This window comes from Hemicordylus capensis, chromosome 2 (assembly GCF_027244095.1).
Source record: "Hemicordylus capensis ecotype Gifberg chromosome 2, rHemCap1.1.pri, whole genome shotgun sequence".
Lineage (NCBI taxonomy): Eukaryota > Metazoa > Chordata > Lepidosauria > Squamata > Cordylidae > Hemicordylus > Hemicordylus capensis.
In genome coordinates, this window is record NC_069658.1 from 395,632,063 (window position 1) to 395,649,957 (window position 17,895).

General features: G+C 44.8%; 1 protein-coding gene across 1 annotated transcript in view; it reads right to left on the reverse strand.

Moving 5' to 3' along the window:
- Positions 1-17,895, reverse strand: part of NHERF1 (NHERF family PDZ scaffold protein 1) — a 76,092-nt gene that overhangs the window by 30,316 nt on the left and 27,881 nt on the right. Inside the window, exon 2 of the mRNA XM_053298975.1 lies at positions 317-478. Within this exon, the coding sequence (XP_053154950.1) occupies positions 317-478 (162 nt within the window). The remainder of the gene's footprint in view (positions 1-316; positions 479-17,895) is intronic.

A 17,895-nucleotide genomic window follows, 5' to 3' on the forward strand; every position in this document is an offset into this window, starting at 1 on the left:
AAGAGCAGTGGGTAGGTTCCTGAAGTTTAGTTAACTCGCCCTTAGTGATCCCTATGGAACTCTGCTACCATTTCAGCAAACCAAGCAACAATTAAGGAAGGAAAACTGTAGGATAGAAGATGTAGGCAGGATGAAACTGGGCAGACCTGCAATAGCCACGGTTGCATGGTACAGGGAAGTGAGAAACCACCCTGCTATTTAGCTTATGATTTATTTTTTGGCTGCATGTCCTCTTTCCACACTACCTCTAGTTGTCTTGTGACTGACTCATGACCACTCACACGCTCAGCCTGCTGATGCACCCTGTAACACACACCTCAATAATACGATCTTGAGGTCGCAGTCCTGAAGATTCAGCTGGCGAGTCTGGATCTACAGCCCGAACATATTGGCCTGGCTTGGACTTGTCACTATGGAGGTTGAACCCATAGCCATTGGGGCCCTTCTTCATTTGGCAGAGGCGAGGCCGCAACTCATTCTAAAGTGGAGAAACACAAAAGGCATTCAGAAGCAAGTTTAACAGTTCTTTCCCCAAATTTTCTGCCCCCTGCATCAATTTAGTTTCAGCTACATAGCGAGGACCAAAGAGTGTCACCTGCTTCGAATGCTGCCCTACGATAGGCCTTACCATCAAAGGCTCCGCAGTATTGGTCTGGGTTTGCAGGGACTTAGGTGTGCAGCCCCAGACCAACGCTGCAGAGACCTTGAGGGTAAGGCCTCTCCTAGGGCAGCATTCTAAGGTCTGCTGAATACGCATATAACAAACAGGAGATCTGAGAAAGCGAAGTTGTACTCCATCATCATCATTATTATTTTACATTTTATATCCGGCTCTTCCTCCAAGGAGCCCAGAGCGGTGTACTACATACTTAGGTTTCTGTTCACAACAACCCTGTGAAGTAGGTTAGGCCGAGAGAAAAGTGTCTGGCCCAGAGTCACCCAGCTAGTTTCATGGCTGAATGGGGATTTGAACTCGGGTCTCCCCAGTCCTAGTCCAGCACTCTAACCACTACACCACGCTGGCTCTCTTACATTACAGTACATTACAGAAGAGTATAATAGTCCCTTCCTTATATGATGAAATACCTTTCACTAAACACGCATGCTTATGTTCAGAGGAGGGGGGAAATCTCGCACTATAGAGTTCATTGCCACTGGTCTGCTTCTCTATTTATCTATCATATTTGTAGACCAAACATGCATCTCTGGGTGGTTTACAACACAAAACAGATTAAAAATGAAAGCCTTAGAACAATTTGAAACCACAGTCCAGTTTTAAAAAGTGAAAAAATAAGTCTTTAGAGACTTTAGAACAGGCTTCCCCAAACTGCGGCCCTCCAGATGTTGCTGAACTACAACTCCCAGCATCCCTAGCCACAGTTTATTGTGGCTGGGTATGCTGGGAGTTGTAGTTCAACAACATCTGGAGGGCCGCAGTTTGGGGAAGCCTGCTTTAGAAGTTGTCAGAGATAGGGAGGTTCTTATTTCAGCAGGAAGCATATTACAGTGTCCCTGCGTGGCAACAGAGAAGGATTGTCCCTGCACAGCCACCAGACAAGCCAGTGGCAACAGAGGACGAACCCCTCGGGATGATATCAATAGGGGTCAATGGCAAAGAGAACATTCTCTTAAATATCCATGGCCTAAGCGGTTTAGGGCTTTATAGGTTATAACCAGCACCTGGTATTTTGCCCAGAAATTTATTGGTAGCCAGTGTAGCTCTTTTAGTATAGGAGTAATATGGTCTTTCCGAGATGGCCCAGACACCAACCTGGTTGCAGCATTCTGTACATACTGCAGTTCCCGGACTATGTACAAAGGCAGTCTCACAGAGTGCATTGCAGTGTTCAAGTCCGGAGGTGGACAGCATATGCACCACTGCCGAGGTAGTTTATCTCAAGAAATAGACGCAGCTGGCATATCAGTTGAAGCGGATAGAAAGCACCTCTGGCCACTGCCTCAACCTGGGACACCAGGGAGAGGTTTGGATCCAGAAGTACCCCCAGACTGCGTAACTGTTCCTTCTGGGGTATTGTGGCCCCATCTAGAAACATCAGATCAAAATAGTCTCCTGAGTTCCAATCCAACACAACAGGTATCTCCATCTTATCTGGATTCAAACTCAGTTTGTTATTCCTCATCCAGCCCATCACTGCTTCCAGGCAGGCATTTAGGGAGGTTCTACCTTCTCTTGATGATGATGTCATGGAGAAATAGATTTGGGTGTCGTCAGCATACTAATAACACCCTGCACCAAATCTCCTGATCTCTCTCAGGGGTTTCATGTAGATGTTAAAAAGCCAATCGGGATGAGGAGATTTTACCGGTTCTGGATGGGGTTGCACTCCCCTTGAAGGAGCAAGTATGCAGCTTGGGGGTACTACTGGACCCGGCTCTGCTTTTGGAAGCTCAGGTGGAGGCAGTGGCCAGGGGTGCCTTTGCACGGCTTCGGCTGGTGCGCCAGCTGCGTCCCTTTCTCGAGAAGGCCACGGTTACCCACACCTTAGTCACGTCGCGGCTGGATTACTGTAATGCGCTCTACGTGGGGCTGCCCTTGAAGAATATCCGGAAACTGCAGCTAGTGCAAAATGCGGCAACGAGGGTTTTATCCAGAGCTGCCCGTTGGGAACATATCACCCCCATTTTGAAAGAGCTGCACTGGCTGCCGGTTTGTTTCCGGGTCCAATTCAAGGTGCTGGTTTTGACCTTTAAAGCCCTAAACGGTTTGGGCCTGGGGTATTTGAGGGACTGCCTGCTCCCAAGGGCTGCTGCCCACTTGACGAGGACATCTGAGGGGGCCCTGCTCCGGGTGCCGACAAAGAGAGAGGCCCGGCTGTCGTGCACTCGGGACAGGGCCTTCTCTGTTGCTGCTCCTAGACTCTGGAATGCTCTCCCAGTGGCCATTCGTTCCTCGGACTCCATCACAGCTTTTAGAAAGTTTTTAAAGACTTGGCTTTTTACCCAGGCTTTTACATAATCATTTTTTACTGCTGCTTTTGTGTGTTTTTATCTGTTGTCTTGTTTTTATGCTTGTTTTTAGCCTGATGTTTTTACTGCTTTTTATTGTATGTTTTAATTTTTGTAAACTGCCTTGGGGTTTTCTTTTAACAAAAGGCGGTATAGAAATGTAAAAATAAAAATAAATAAATAAATAAATAAAATAGAAGCACTGGACACAGTTTAGACTCCTGGGGACACCATATAAAGTTTTGAAGAACAGTCTCCAAGGGACACCATCTAGAATCTGCCCGAAAGGTAGGAGTGGAACCACTGCAAAGCCATGCCTCCCATCTCCAACCTCTCAAATGCTCCAGAAAGATACTATGGTGGATAGTATCAAAAGCCACAAAGAGATCCAGAAGGACCAACAATCAAACTCCCTCTGTCAATTCCCCATTGGAGATCATCCATCAGGCCAACCAAGGCAGTCTCCACCCCACAGCCTGCCCAAGAGCCAGTCTGAAATGCATCTGGATCAGGCCTGCTCAACTTTGGCCCCCCAGCTGTTTTTGGACTACAACTCCCATAACCCCCAGGCACAGTAGCCAATAGCCAGGGATTATGAGAGTTGTAGGCCAACATCTGCAGGAGGGCCGAAGTTGAGCAGGCCCGGTCTAGATAATCAGTTTCCTTGTCAGTTTCCTGTGGTTTGCTCTCCAACAGGGTAATTCTCCAGGAGCACAGAAAAAAGGTAGGATGTAGCAATAAAATTTTATAAACAGCACCTGCTGAAGTCTCAGAACCCAGAAAAGTGGCCAAATACAATTTTTAATGCTTAGGACAGGCAGAAGTAGGGCTTCTGGGACTGACAAAATCTTCCAGGAGGCACAAGGAACAAGTGTCCTTGTGACTGCAGAGACTAGCAAAATCAGACTAGTAACAGTGCAGTCCTTCATATCTGCTGAGAGATCAGTCCCATGGGGAAGCATCCAGAATAAGGAATGGTTTCATGGGATATAAGTTCATCTGAGACCACTAACCTGTCTCACTGAAGTCAATGGTACTTAGTCATGACTAACTAGCCTGGATACTTGTCCCCCGAGTTCTGTGGAACTTCGTGCCAAGCAAATGTTCATAGGATTTGCAGCCCCGAGTCTGCAGAAAATATTTCCTGCCTCTCTTCTATAAAGGAACTTCAAGAGGTTCCCTGGTAGTCACCTATTCAGGCACTGATGCAGACCTACTTCACTTCAGTCATGGTGACTGCGTCATGTGCTCTCAGATCATGACCCAGGAGGCTAGCTGACATTTCTGAAATATGCAAAGAGGGATTATGTATATATGTCCTCCATTTTTTCAGGTCACAATTCATTTTTCTTGGCTCACAGTTTTCTTTAAGTATGTGTGTGTTGTAGGGTGGGTGGGTGAGGAGAAACAAACAGACTAACCTCCAATATGCACTGCAAAAACTTTAATTTAATTAGAGTACATCCTACTCAAAGACTGGGGGCAGGAAGAGTTGACATTTGAGACATGCTGTACAAGCAAGCAGGGAGTTTAGTTACTCCCAAGATAACATTGTCCTCATGGGTAAAGGCATGCCACCTGAAGAATCCACTCCATATTTGTTAAGCACAAGGGCAGTAATGAAAGCTGTGAACATCCTCCACTGCATAGCTGTAACACCCTTCCCTTTCTTCCTCCTTCAATTTGTACTCTGGGCCACGCTGCCCCATTTCCTCCTCCAAGCTGGAAGACACACCTGGGTGGTGATGCTTATTAGTAGCCATTGCTACACTGAAGGCTCCTAGGTAGAGCACTAGAAAACATGGCACACCCCACCGCTTTGGGTTTCAGATACTGAAACCAAGCAAATGGCAGAGGGCACAAGTTTTTTTGGAAAGCAACTATACAGTAATTGCAGATCCTCCTGTTGCCATGTATGACTATGACCAAACCAGAGGCAGAGCCACCATTGTGCAAACGGGTTCAAAGAACCTGGGCCGTGCCCAAACAGGGGCCGCAAGCACGGCCCCAGACACGCCACGCCCCTGCGTCTAATTGGCCCGCACTGTGTTGGCAGCACGGCTGAAGTGACTCTCCCTGCTTTAAAGGCAGGGAGAGCCGCTCATGGTCCTGCTGCCCTCCCAAACGGGGCCGTGTGGCCCCGTCTGAAAAGGAGACCATGCCCCTGTGTCTGACATCAGATGCGGGGGCATGGCTAGCCGGGCACGTCTGATGTCAGACGTGGGGCCAGGGGGCTGCGGTGGCTGCACACAGGCCACCACCAGCCTGGCTCTGCTCCTGGACCAAACTCACCCTGAGCTATCTTGCTCATCAGAACTGTGTAGTTACAGTATGGATTTCTCTAAACACATGGCTCCAGATGCCCTTTGATCTCATTTTTAAGGAAAGAGAAGTTCACCTAACTGTGCTGCCTTTTCCTTTTATGAGCTCAGCAGATTTATCACTTTGCCCGCAAGCCTCTTGAGTGCTACTGCAACCCACTTCCTCCCCTGCTCACTCACTGTGCACTAAAGAGCTACCCCATTTATGGAGTTCTTAAGACAGAAGTTTTCTTTAAGTGTTATTTTTAACAATTACATTACTACAATGGAAGAGAAGCCAAAAGCTCAAAGCCTTTCTTGGGGCAAGGCAGTTCTCAGATCAATGCCAGAATTTGTTCAATATGTAGCATTGGTATTTTATCCTAAGAGACTAGAAGTGTGAGCACTGTAAGATATTCCCCTCAGGGGATGGAGCCACTCTGAGAAGAGCAGAAGGTTCCAAGTTCCTTCTCTGGCATCTCCAAGATAGGGCTGAGAGAGATTCCTGCCTGCAACCTTGGAGAAGCCACTGCCAGTCTTTGTAGACAATACTGAGCTAGATGGACCAATGGTCTGACTCAGTATATGGCAGCTTCCTATGTTCCTATACTCATCAGATAAGTTGTGAAAGTCCTATGTTGGACAGCAGTGGGTGGAAGGCTACTCTAGGAGACCCTTTTCTTTGTATGAAAACACATCTCTAAAGTCATATATGAAGTGAGGCATGGGAGTCTGGGCAGCTTTATGTTCTTTTTTGGAAAATGGCTGCTCCATAGTCTCCAGAACCTTACAGATTCACAGAATTTAAGTGGATGATTTCTATTGATAGGAGATCTCCATGGATTTTGCCAAGCCTGCGTTTTTTCATTTCTATTTTCTGTGACCCAACACACTACACAAGTATTGCTAGAATTATAGTACAAGCTCCAATGCATGCCAGGGAATAAATGTGACCCAACATTAAGATTTGCTCTCTGCTGGAACAACTTGTTCTGTATGGAAGAAGGCAAGTTGAGTTATAGCCATGATGCAATCTCTTCAGTGTGTTTCCCGCCCTGCCCTCCATGAGTTCCCTATGGACTGACTTTACAAGGCACCCTGTATGCTCCATCATTGGAAAAATGCAAGCAAAAAATCAGATTGTGATAGGCGGTTTGAGAAAAATGGAGTATAGTATAGGAGTGAAGTAACCTTCAACTGCACCTTTTCCAGTGAGGAAAAGAATTTTTCTCCATTGTTAATTATGAACAAAGACAAATGTTTCAGAAACACACACATTTTTAGCATCAATGAATTTTAACAACCAGAAATTCGAAGGAAGAACAGGCAACCAATAACAGATCTATACACAAACACATGATCACAAGTAACAAATAGAGCCCACAAACGGAACACTGAGATACAGAACATTCATCAGATAGAAAACTCAAGAAGTGAAGTGGGAGCACCATACTGGCAACGGAGACTGGATGAGGAGAGTGTCCATTGAGTTCAGGGCTTCCATCTTACTCTTCCAAACAAGAGTACAGAACACTGAACTACCGGCACTGCTTTCTCAATAGATCAGCTGTCTCAATTGCTCAGCCGCTTGCCTCTGGCACTCCTGTTTCAAATTCCCAAAGCTTCTATGCCATTTCTAAAGAAGTTTAGTTGGACAGAGAAAATACCCACTTAAAAGCACTTTTCCTCACAGGCCAAGCAATACCCAGCCCCAGCTCTTACCCAAGATTCCTCCACCTCCCACAGTTTTAAGTCGAAATCAAGTTACTAGCCAAGCAGGGTTTTGGCTTCACTTTCCATAGACCGTTGGATGTTTTTGCCCAGGTATCTCATCAAGAGGCTTTTCTGGGGGAGATAATTTAGACAGCAGTGAAGGAAGCCAGATGCCTCTTAGTCAATCTCTGGAAACTAGTTCTACTAGAAAGCGGAGGGCAGGATGATTATAATCAGAATTCCATAAAGCTGCATTTAAAAGTGTTTCCATCAGATCAACAACATTGGCATAAACTTGTGACACAATAAATGTTGAACAATCAAAACATCCAGAGTGTTCTCAGTGCAGAAAGCACACGGCTATATTTGAAATTGCTCTTATAATGCGTCTACATTAGGCCACTCGGAAGAAAGTAAAGCTTAATGCTTTAAAAAGAAAGGTTGGACAGCTTTATTAGGTCTTGTTCCATGTATGTAATACAGCAAAAGTACTCCTTGGTGGTTTTCCCCAGAGTGTTCTCTGGCCAACCAAGCCACTAGAGAACTTGGCACAGTCAGGTTCTTCTGGAATTCTGATAAGATTCCAGCAGAACCTGACTATAGGTCAAGTTCTGATCCATCCAACACTACAGTCCTTAAAGGGGGCTGGTTCCCCACACCAACTTGGTGCCAGTGTGTGTTGCAGTGATCCATTCAACATCCCATGGCCAGCTGCAATGTACAGCTCAAACTATCAGGCAGGGGCTCAGCCTCCCTCCCTCATCCCAGCCACATGGCACAGCACTGCTGCACAGAAGGCTGTACCTGCCATGCTATTTCTTAGCATGGAGTCGAGATACACTGTACACATCCAGATGAGAACTCACGCTGTTATTTAGTGTAGGAAGCAAGCTTGGCAGGAAGGGAGAAACAGAGCTGAAGAGGCAAAGTGAATTATGGACCAAGACAGGTGTGGGGTGGATGGGGAGAACTTGAAGTATTGTTTCAAATATATGGAAAAATGAATCACTCTGGAAGGGAAACTGCAATCCCAGTGCTACAAAAGTAGTGTGAATTGTTTGACTGAAAACTCTCCCCACCCCAGCTAGAACATTCTGAGGCAGTTGTCTGCCCTAGTTCAACAAGTATGCTATGGGTAAACAGGATTTTTGGTATCCTGTCCCTCCCTGCCTTTAAAAAATAAAATAAAAATCACATGGGTCCTTCACAAGATATTCGTGAGTTCTCCAAACCCAACTGCAACATCCAGAATGTAGAACGGTATATGTATTAAAGCTACATATAGATTATATTCCTCATTTATTAACCAGCAGGATGCTCAAGAACTTTGACATTTCCCATTTTTGTGGCCACTTCATAAGTGTCTTCCTGACATGGGTGTACAGGAGCATTAAAAAACCTTGTATGCCAGCCTAAGGCGTATGTATAAAGATGACGATAGATATTTTGCCCGATTACATGATCTGGAAGCTCTCCTTCTTAATGGATTCCCCACAAAGAAAGAAAGGGGGGGCAGGGGGAGAGAGAAAAACAATGTGCAAAGGAGGCCTCAGATATTGCAACATCTTGTCTCCAGCATCTGCCTTTATTTTAAACAAAAGAAACTACTCCAAAAGGGACCACTCAATTGAAAGAGGAGCAAAAAGCTGGCTTATCTGGGAGCAAGTTTGAATACTCTGCTTTACAAAGAATGAGATGACCAGTCCCTGTCCCAAGGGCTCAAAACCTAAAAACAGAAACAGGGGAGGGAAGCAGAATCAGGGATAAGCTGAGGAAGAATGTGTTTTATGTACGTTTACTTAGGCTTAGTGACAGCAGGGGATAGGGATGATGGGGTTCAGACAAAGACTTCACTGAGGTGAGTATTAAGGAATTAAAAGCAATGAGAGTTGACATCACAAAGGCAGTTCTAGGCATAAGGGGCAGCAAGGCAAAAAGGGCGGAGTCTTAGGGAGCAGGATGCCTTTGGATGAATGAAGGTCAGGGATATGCCAGGATTTGAGGGTGAAGTTAAGTTGGGGTAAGACCTTGGAGGGAAGGACAGTTACTTTGTTTACCTGAATCAGAGACTAGGCTTGTAGTGATCAGCCTCCCCTTCCTCTAAAGAGTTAGAAGGGAGTGAACCCTTGTCTCGACTGACAGGCTAGTGAACTCAAGGGCAGCCAATCAGTACACCAGGTGGGTGTGACCTAGAAAGCAGATGCTGGAAATTCTGGGAATAAGGAGGGTGGTCTTTGTTGGAGAGAAGCACATGCGGAAAGGCTTAGTGAGGGGCAATGGAGTTTTGCTCCCCCATGGTCAAAGCCATCATGGAGATTTCTCTCATGGAATAACGCTGTAGATCCTTAAAAGAAAGTATTGAAGGAAGCTTGATTCTCATCAGGAACTGGGCAAGTTCAAGGAAAAGGAAATTCAGCATAGGGAACAATTTGTTTAGTCAGACTGTGTGTTAGGAACTGATATTTCTTTGTATGTGTGAGCTTTTGCATATTCCTGATACTGTTCTATTATTCTTTACCTGCAAAGTAATTGAAATAAACGCTAGCCTATGCTTAACACACCTAGGGCATTGCAAAAGCCTCTGTAAATGTGCATAAAGACAACCTATTTCTGTAACTTTCTAAGTATTTTTAACTGTTTCTAAAAGCTGAGAAAGCCTCAGACGGAACCACCTGTAGTAATTGAAGAAGATCCTAACCATTTAAGCACTCTTAAATGCAACCTATTACTGAAGCTTGAGACCACCTATTTTTGTAGCCTTTTGAATAAAAGTTTCCCGCCCCCCTGTGATTTGTTGTTGTTTGTTACCTTTTACAAGCCTCTCAGAGTGGGTTTTTAACTCATGAGGCGGAGGATTTTTCTGGTGCAAACACACAGGATCTCAGCAGCTATCGGTTTTTCACATCCAGTGCAGGCATATATGTGGAAAGGGTTTTTTTTTTGCCCAGTACCTAGTCACAGAGGGACCCTAGTTACAAAGCACGCAATCCACTGGTCCGGTTCTCTGCAAGTTTTAGGGTGTTTTGTGGCAGCATTTTAAATCTACTGGAAATATAGAAAGGTTTTATGAGAAGCCCACCCAGGCAGCTCAGTGGAGATGACTCAGTCTTTTTATTTATTATTATTATTATTATTATTATTATTATTATTATTAATTCGATTTCTATACCGCCCTTCCAAAAATGGCTCAGGGCGGTTTACAAAGAGAGATAACAAACAAATAAGATGGCTCCCTGTCCCCAAAGGGCTCACATTCTAAAAAGAAACATAAGACACACACCAGCAACAGTCACTGGAAGTACTATGCTGGGGGTGGATAGGGCCAGTTACTCTCCCCCTGCTAAATAAAGAGAATCACCACGGTAAAAGGTGCCTCTTTGCCCAGTTAGCAGGGGTTTCCCCCCCCTCATGTGAGCTAGCTCTGAGACAAAGGCTTTAATCAGCTACAAGGCTTTCCTCAAGTTTTTTTAATACTAGAAATCGGAGGTTGTCTTAAATTCAGAGTCCTGTTCCTTTTGAGTGAATGCAGGTATAACCTGTATTTAACCTCTGCATTTTAAAGGGGTAGTCTTAAACTCAGAGTCATCTTCAATTCAGGTAAATATGGTAGATGCTAACTAAGTACAGTCAGCAGCTGCAGATCAGTGTTATAATTCTCTGAATAAGAATATGTATATACTGCTTTTCAACAAGAGTTCCCAAAGCAGTTTACATAGATATAAATAAAACTGCTTCTGGCCCCCCAAGGGCTCACAATCTAAAAAAGAAACATAACAGCCACTGGAGGGATGCTGTGCTCAGGATGGATAGGACAGCTGCTCTCCTCCTGCTAAATAAAGAGAATCACCACTTTTTTCAAAAGGTACCTCTTTCCTCTGTTAGCAGGGGAGCTAATGCCTGATGGTTCTTGTGGCTAGCCAAGACAATGGCTGTTTAAGAGCCGATGAACATAATACATGGAATCAACTGGCAAACTGTGGCAGTAGAATTTTGGATGGTACCACTTCAGACTGCAGCTCTGTATGGAGAATATTTCCACCACCTGCTGGAGTCTCATCTATCTAGTAAGCAGGTGTATCAGGAACAGACCCTCTTAAGATTCCACATCTGAAAACAGGGACACCTATAGGCCATCTCCAGCTTTGGAGGCAAAATGCCTCTAAATACCAGTTGCAAGGGAGCAGGAGAGAGGGCATGCTTTCATCTCTTGCCTGTGGGCTTCCCCAAGGCATCTGGTGGGCCTCTGTGGTAAACAGGATGCTGGACTAGATAGGCCTTGGGCCCAATCCAGCAGGCATGTTCTTCTGACACTCCTGTGCATGTGTGGATGGGGCTGAGAGGATGGCCTGGCACAGGGATTCACAACGTTGGGTTCCCAGATGTTATTGGACTTCAACTCCCATAATCCCCAACCAAAGGCTACTGGGGCTGGGGACTGTGGGAGTTGAAGTCCAATAACATCTGGGGACCCAATGTTGAGTATCCCTGGCCTGGCAGATAATGGCAAGGGCCAGTATAATCCAGGCTCAAATGTGCTACAAGAAGGAACCAAATTGTGTGCAAGCAGATGGCTCTAGATGATAAAAGCAGTGCGGCAAGCCACAGATTGCAAGACAATCAGATAAACAATACAAATACATGCACTATAATACATACCATTGAGACATGTCCATTTATTATTTACTTCATTATATAACTACTCATCCAAAAATGGCTCAAGGCGGTTCACAATAATAATTTTAAAAGACTATTTAAAAATGTTCACATAAAACCTACTATTTAAATACTACTAAAATCTAAGCTAAGGAAGTGTGTCTTTATAGCTCTTGTGAAAGCCTCTAGGGATGAAAACCTTTACAACTGAGGAACAATAATAAACGACTAGCCCAAAATTAGTTCATGAATCCAAGACACAAAACTCTTAAACTGAATCTGTTAAGAGCCCCTTCGAGTAGGGACAACATCAGAGGTTACCATCTTTGAGCAGATGTCAAGAGTCTTGCTGATTCAAGATCACTTCCACATTTATAGCCTTTGTGTATAGGAGGCATCCATGGAAGGCTGTTAGTTGAGGGCCTCCTGAAACCAGCCTTGACTGAGCAATTCAGGGTCCTTTCCCCAACCACTAAGCAACTGCAACTACCCTAATCACATACTTAGAATTAAGAAGTACAGTTTACAGTCTAGGAACATATTTCTCTTAGAATTAAAGGCTGACCAGGGTGGATTTTCTCAATTACATACATATATAATCAGAATCTCTCTCACACACACCCCTACCTAGATTTCTCATTTACATTATGTCTCATCACAAACATGCCACACCTAAACTTTCAGTATCTTAAAAATGAATTAATGGTTCTCTTTCACACATAACTGTACCAGTACATACATGAGCATTACTTGCAGTTTTATCTCCTGAAAATGGCTCTAGTTTGTCCAGCACTGCTCTGGACAAACTACCAGCTCCTGCATATGGAAATTTCTAGGCTTTTAATTTGTCTGTAAGACTAAAACATGGGCACAGGCTGGATATTAGGACTGCTTCTGCCAGGGCAGAGGACTTACTTAAGACAGACACAATATAGGGAAGGAGGCAGAGGAAAAAAACCTCAACACACGGAGGCTATCCACACGAGCAGCCCTACTGAGGTAGAACGGCTTGTATGAAGTGCTGGGATCGAGGACAATTCTGGTGCTGTCCTGCTGAGTAGCCCTTCCACCCTGGCCATGGGCTGCTTGTAGCAAGGGCACCCTTCCACCCTGGCCATGTGTGTGCTTGGGCTACAAGCAGCCCAAGCACACATGGAGCTGGGTGGCAAGAGCACCCAGCTCTGGGGAAATCCCTCAATGCTTCACCAGGGAACTGCAAGCTCCCATCTCTCTTCTACAACAGAGGTCCTTAACCTTTCTGCACCTACAGGTCAACCAGATCCTCAAGTATTAACCACAGACCCCTGCCCTATTCACATAATATATATATATTTATAGGCTTTCATTAAAATATGAGAGAGAGAGAGAGAAATAAATACTCATAGTAAGTTATTTTCTCAAGAAGGCAGATCTGGCCACGGTTACCCATGCCTTAGTCACGTCACGGCTGGATTACTGCAACACACTCTATGTGGGGCTGCCCTTGAAGAATATCCAGAAACCGCAGCTAGTGCAAAACGCGGCAGCTAGGGTTTTATCTGGAGCTGCCCGATGGGAGCACATCACACCCATTTTGAAAGAGCTGCACTGGCTACCAGTTTGTTTCCGGGTCCAATTCAAGGTGCTGATTTTGACCCTTAAAGCCTATCATGGTTTAGACCCTGGATGTCTGATGGACTGCCTGCTCCCAAGGGTTGTTGCCCACTTGACGAGGTCATCTGAGGGGGCTCTGCTCTGGGTGCCGGCAATGAGGGAGGCTCGGCTGTCATGTATGTGGGACAGGGCCTTCTCTGTTGCTGCCCCCAGACTCTGGAATGCTCTCCCGGTGGCTATTCACTCTTCAGTCTCCATTGCAGCTTCTAGAAAGTTTGTTAAATCCTGGCTTTTTACCCAGGCTTTTATATGATTGTCTCTGCTGCTGCTCTTTGTATTTTGTATTGTTTTTATACTTGTGTTTTAAATTTTTAAATCATATTTATCTTATATTTTTAACTTAATATTTTAACCATGTCATTTTTATAATCTTGTTTTTTAAATTTTGCTGTAAACCACCTTGGGATTGTTTTAATGAAAGGCGGTATATAAATTTAACAATAAAAAATAAATTCAAGAATTTTAATCTCACTTATCAAGAAAACATACCGCAACAGTTTTCCACAAACCACCCCGGGGTGGGGGGTCCATGGACCTCAGGTTAAGAACTCCTGCCCAACACATGATTAGCAGTGTGTTGCTAACACAACTGAAGTAGCAGGCTGCCTTCAAGCACATGCTTGACCAGGGTTTTCAGTACAAGGGAAAAGGACTCCACAGTCCTTTCCACCCACCAGCAATCCACCTGGCTTCCTCTTCCCATCTGATTGAGCCAGCAGTCCAGTTCACAAAATAAAAGATTTTTAGCAGCACAGTGAAAGATAGTGCTTTTTTTTTTAATGTTCACCTTTGTCAAAAAACAAACAACTGAGTACTTGGAGAACTTTTCCTTTCCCAAACTCCTCCCACCTTCCACTCCTGTCAATTTTGCAGGCTTCTCTTTCCTGCAAGAGTTAGCAAGTCTCTCACCCCACCTCTTTGTGTCTCCAAGTGGCAATTTGAGAGGAAAGAAAAACCAATAAGAAAAGCACCCAATTTGCATTTAGCACCAAGACTTTGGGGAAGAAAAATTGCATGCAGTTGCATGCAGAACAATGAGTTTTGTGCCAGTTTCTCTGCATGCCTCTGTGAGAACTGAAATGATTGCAGTCTTTGGCATCACCATAAGGACAAGATCACAGAGGTTTGTACCAAACTTTGGCAGGCAGTTCTTTGAGATGACTACTTCTCCCAATGAGTTTTGTTGCACAAAACATGCCTACATACAAGCATCCCATTATCTTCTCCTACCAAAAATGCAGCATATTTGGGGTGGGTGGGTGATGTGTTTTAGTAAACCAAAGCTACTCCATTTTGTTAGTAAACCAAAGAAACTCTCTTTTGAAAGCTAAAAAGCTCTAACTCAGAGAAACCTCAGCAAGGCCAAGGACACAGACTCTGCAACATTGCTTTAACAATAGCCGTCACTACTCTTATCTCTCTAGCTCGCATAGCAGCAATTGCAATGCTAACCAAGCTAGGTTCCCATGAGAAACGCTTGAAATGCTAACGCTGAAGAAAGAGTGGATCTAACCATATTAGGGAAATCACCTGATGGACGATAGTCAAGTCACGCATGCGTGCTTGAAAGGGGTTAGGTCACAGTTGGTATGTGCATTAGGGTCAAGAGCCTTTTTGCATTCATGTTGTTGTTTGTATAAAAGGACATCTCTAGCTGTAACTCATTGTATTCAATGTGATGCGTGAGCTACATTGTCTACCTTGCTGTCGCGAAGCAATAAAGCCTCTGATTGATTCCCTTGAGTCTGTTTGATTGGCTAAAATGCGGACCCAAGTCGAGCCGGGTATTCACATCAATTTGGTGCCGTGAGTAGCTTTGGTTTACTAAAACACATCGGGGGGGGGGGGAGGATTGAGACAAACAGAAGGTGAGTTTTTCCTCCAGGACGGAGCTCTGAAAATTATGGTTGGAGGGTAAGCAGGAATGTGCTAGGCCATCCCCACCTGCATGTAGCCTGAATGGTACAGTCTAGAACAGTGCTTCTCAACGTTTTTGGGGTAATGGACCGGTATATTATTCATGCACAGTTTCCTGGACCAGCCGTTAGTAAGGGGGTTGCCCCCCTCGCCTCCACCCCCAGGCACACCCCAAAAAACAATTGTGGGCAGCTCTCCGGAGCTCATTTCCAGGCAGTCCTCGCTGCTGGATAATGTTCATTTTGAGGAAGTGAAATGAATGTTATCCAGCAGCAAGGGGTGCCTGGAAATGAGCTCTGGAGAGCCCCCAGACAATGGGAAGACAACCCATTGTGAGCCGTGACCTCCTACTTCGAGGGAGAAACACTGGTCTAGAATTCTACCACTCAGTTCTGTGTAACGTGCTGATCGGCTCTAAGAACATACACAAACACTGTTCTGTTGACAGAAGCCGCCCCTTTTATTTCACTCTGGTAACGCTGAACAAAGCACCTAAAACAGACCAAACTCCAATCTAATGATGCAATCTATAGGTATCGTACAGTAACAAGTCCAATCTACCTTGGAAATACAAAAGGGGTAATGGAAGGACTCTACAGAGGAATGGCCTGAGCAGAATTCATAAATAAATTAATACAGTCACTCCACTGCAGCCACTGAATCGCAAGATCCCTTATTAACTCAGCCCTCACAATAGACCTGCACAGCATGGAGTCGGGAGTATCAGGCCTTATGAAAGGGACTAATTTAAAGACAAAGTATTCAGAGTGGGGGAAGGGAATATGTGGAGGAAGTTGCCCAACTCTCCCTCTCTCTCCTGTCATGGAATGCCCTAGTCAGTGCCAAGTTTACAACAGGGAGGATTTAACACACCCCTCTTGGAACTGCCATTCTTAAGCACCTCCATTGATCTTATTAATAAAGAGGAAAGGAGGGGAACTGAAAATCCCCAAGGCAAGTTATGCATTTCTTTGCATAGCTTTAGCAAATGCCAAGGCAACTCTTTATTTGATATGTAACCCAACTCAGCTATGCAAAGTACTCTGCAATATTGCCAATTCATTCTCCACTGTTAAGCCTCTTTATTTTATAGAAAAGTAATAGAGGCAGGGAGCATGCCAGAGGCCACCCAATGAGCCCATGAGAGTTGGGAGAGGAATTGTCTGTTGGGAGAGGAATCGTCTATTGCTTCTGGACCCCATACTCAGTCAATAAACTGCTCAACTTTGGAGCTCCTTCTGGCCTGAGCAGTTTTGCTCAAGTGTCCAAGTTCTTGCTGGAACAAGCGCTTTGCAAGCCAGCATCCTGCCAGCATGTCTGCCTATTACAGGTTCTCTCATACAAATCCAGAGATGGTGGCCTTCCAAAGGTGTGGAGCATCCAAGCAGAGCGAAGATCTGGCAGGAAACAGGAGGTTGTGAATGATAATTGCCATGGAGAAGAACCTTTGTAGCTCAGACCTGCATATTGCTTTCAAAGCCATTATTTTATGAAAGCAGGCAGCTGCCAGCTTCTGCAGGCATGTTGTGTCTAGAACCAGGCTATGCAAGCCAAAACTCTACAATTAGAGTCAGCAAATATGCACGCCAAAACTCTTACCAGAGTGCATTTCAGGGCTGTGGAATGCACTCCCTATAGCTATCCATGGCCTAACATCCTTGTCAGCCTTTAAAAGAGCCCTTAAGATGCATTTTTTAGCCAGGCTTTCAGTAATCTTTGAATTTTTAAAATTGTTTTACCTCATTTTAATTGTTTGCTTTATTATATTTTTATTGTATTTACGGTTGTGAACTGCCTAGAATATCGAGTCAGGCTGTATACAAATTAAATAAATAATGATAAATACAGGAAACCCCTAGAGATTTTCAGCTGGAAGTAGTTAAACTGAACACTAAACTTGACAACTATCCAACCTGCGGCTATTGTCTTCTGCCCTATAACCAGACTGTTACAAGAACTGTTATAATTAAATATTTATACCCTGCTTTTCAACCCCCCAAAAAGTCCTCAAAGTGGTTTACATAGAAAAATATGTAAGTGATGAGGTGGTTTTCCTCAATTTTCATGTCATTTGCTCAAGATTCTAGAATCTACTACAGTGCAAAGGAGTGGGGAAGGAGGGGAACATACAGCAGGGCCTTGAAGGGTAGCTCAGTAGGGTAGTTCTCTTCACCTCTGCTCTTGGAAAGCAACAAACCCTTTACCCTCTCTAGCCTAGAGCATTTAGCTGCCAATTACCCCAATTCAAGTTCACAATCATTAGCAGGTAAGCTCTTTAGCTATGAGGTTTGTAGTAGGGATGTGCATGGAACCATTTGGCACTCCATTCTAGAAGCACCAAAACCGTTTCATGGACTGGTGTTCAAGCTGGTTCAAAGGTGGGGGCTGGTGGATATTGTTAAAGGGCTGAGGAGAGTGCTCTTACCCCTCCGACTGTATTTCCCCTGCTGGCACTGTATATCCAAACGGTCTGGAGGGGCGGCAGCATACCTCCCTGCCACCCCACTGTTTCCTCGAACCGGAAGTTCTCAGTGTGCGTTCACACGCCGTATGTACATGCACTCATGCTTACATACGACATGACCCGGCTACGCAAGGGCCATTTGCGCATGCGCAGTGGTCTCCAAAATGGCCACTGTGCCAGGGGAAAGGCCCAGAAAGGGCCGAAGACCTCCCAAACCGAGTGATGGGT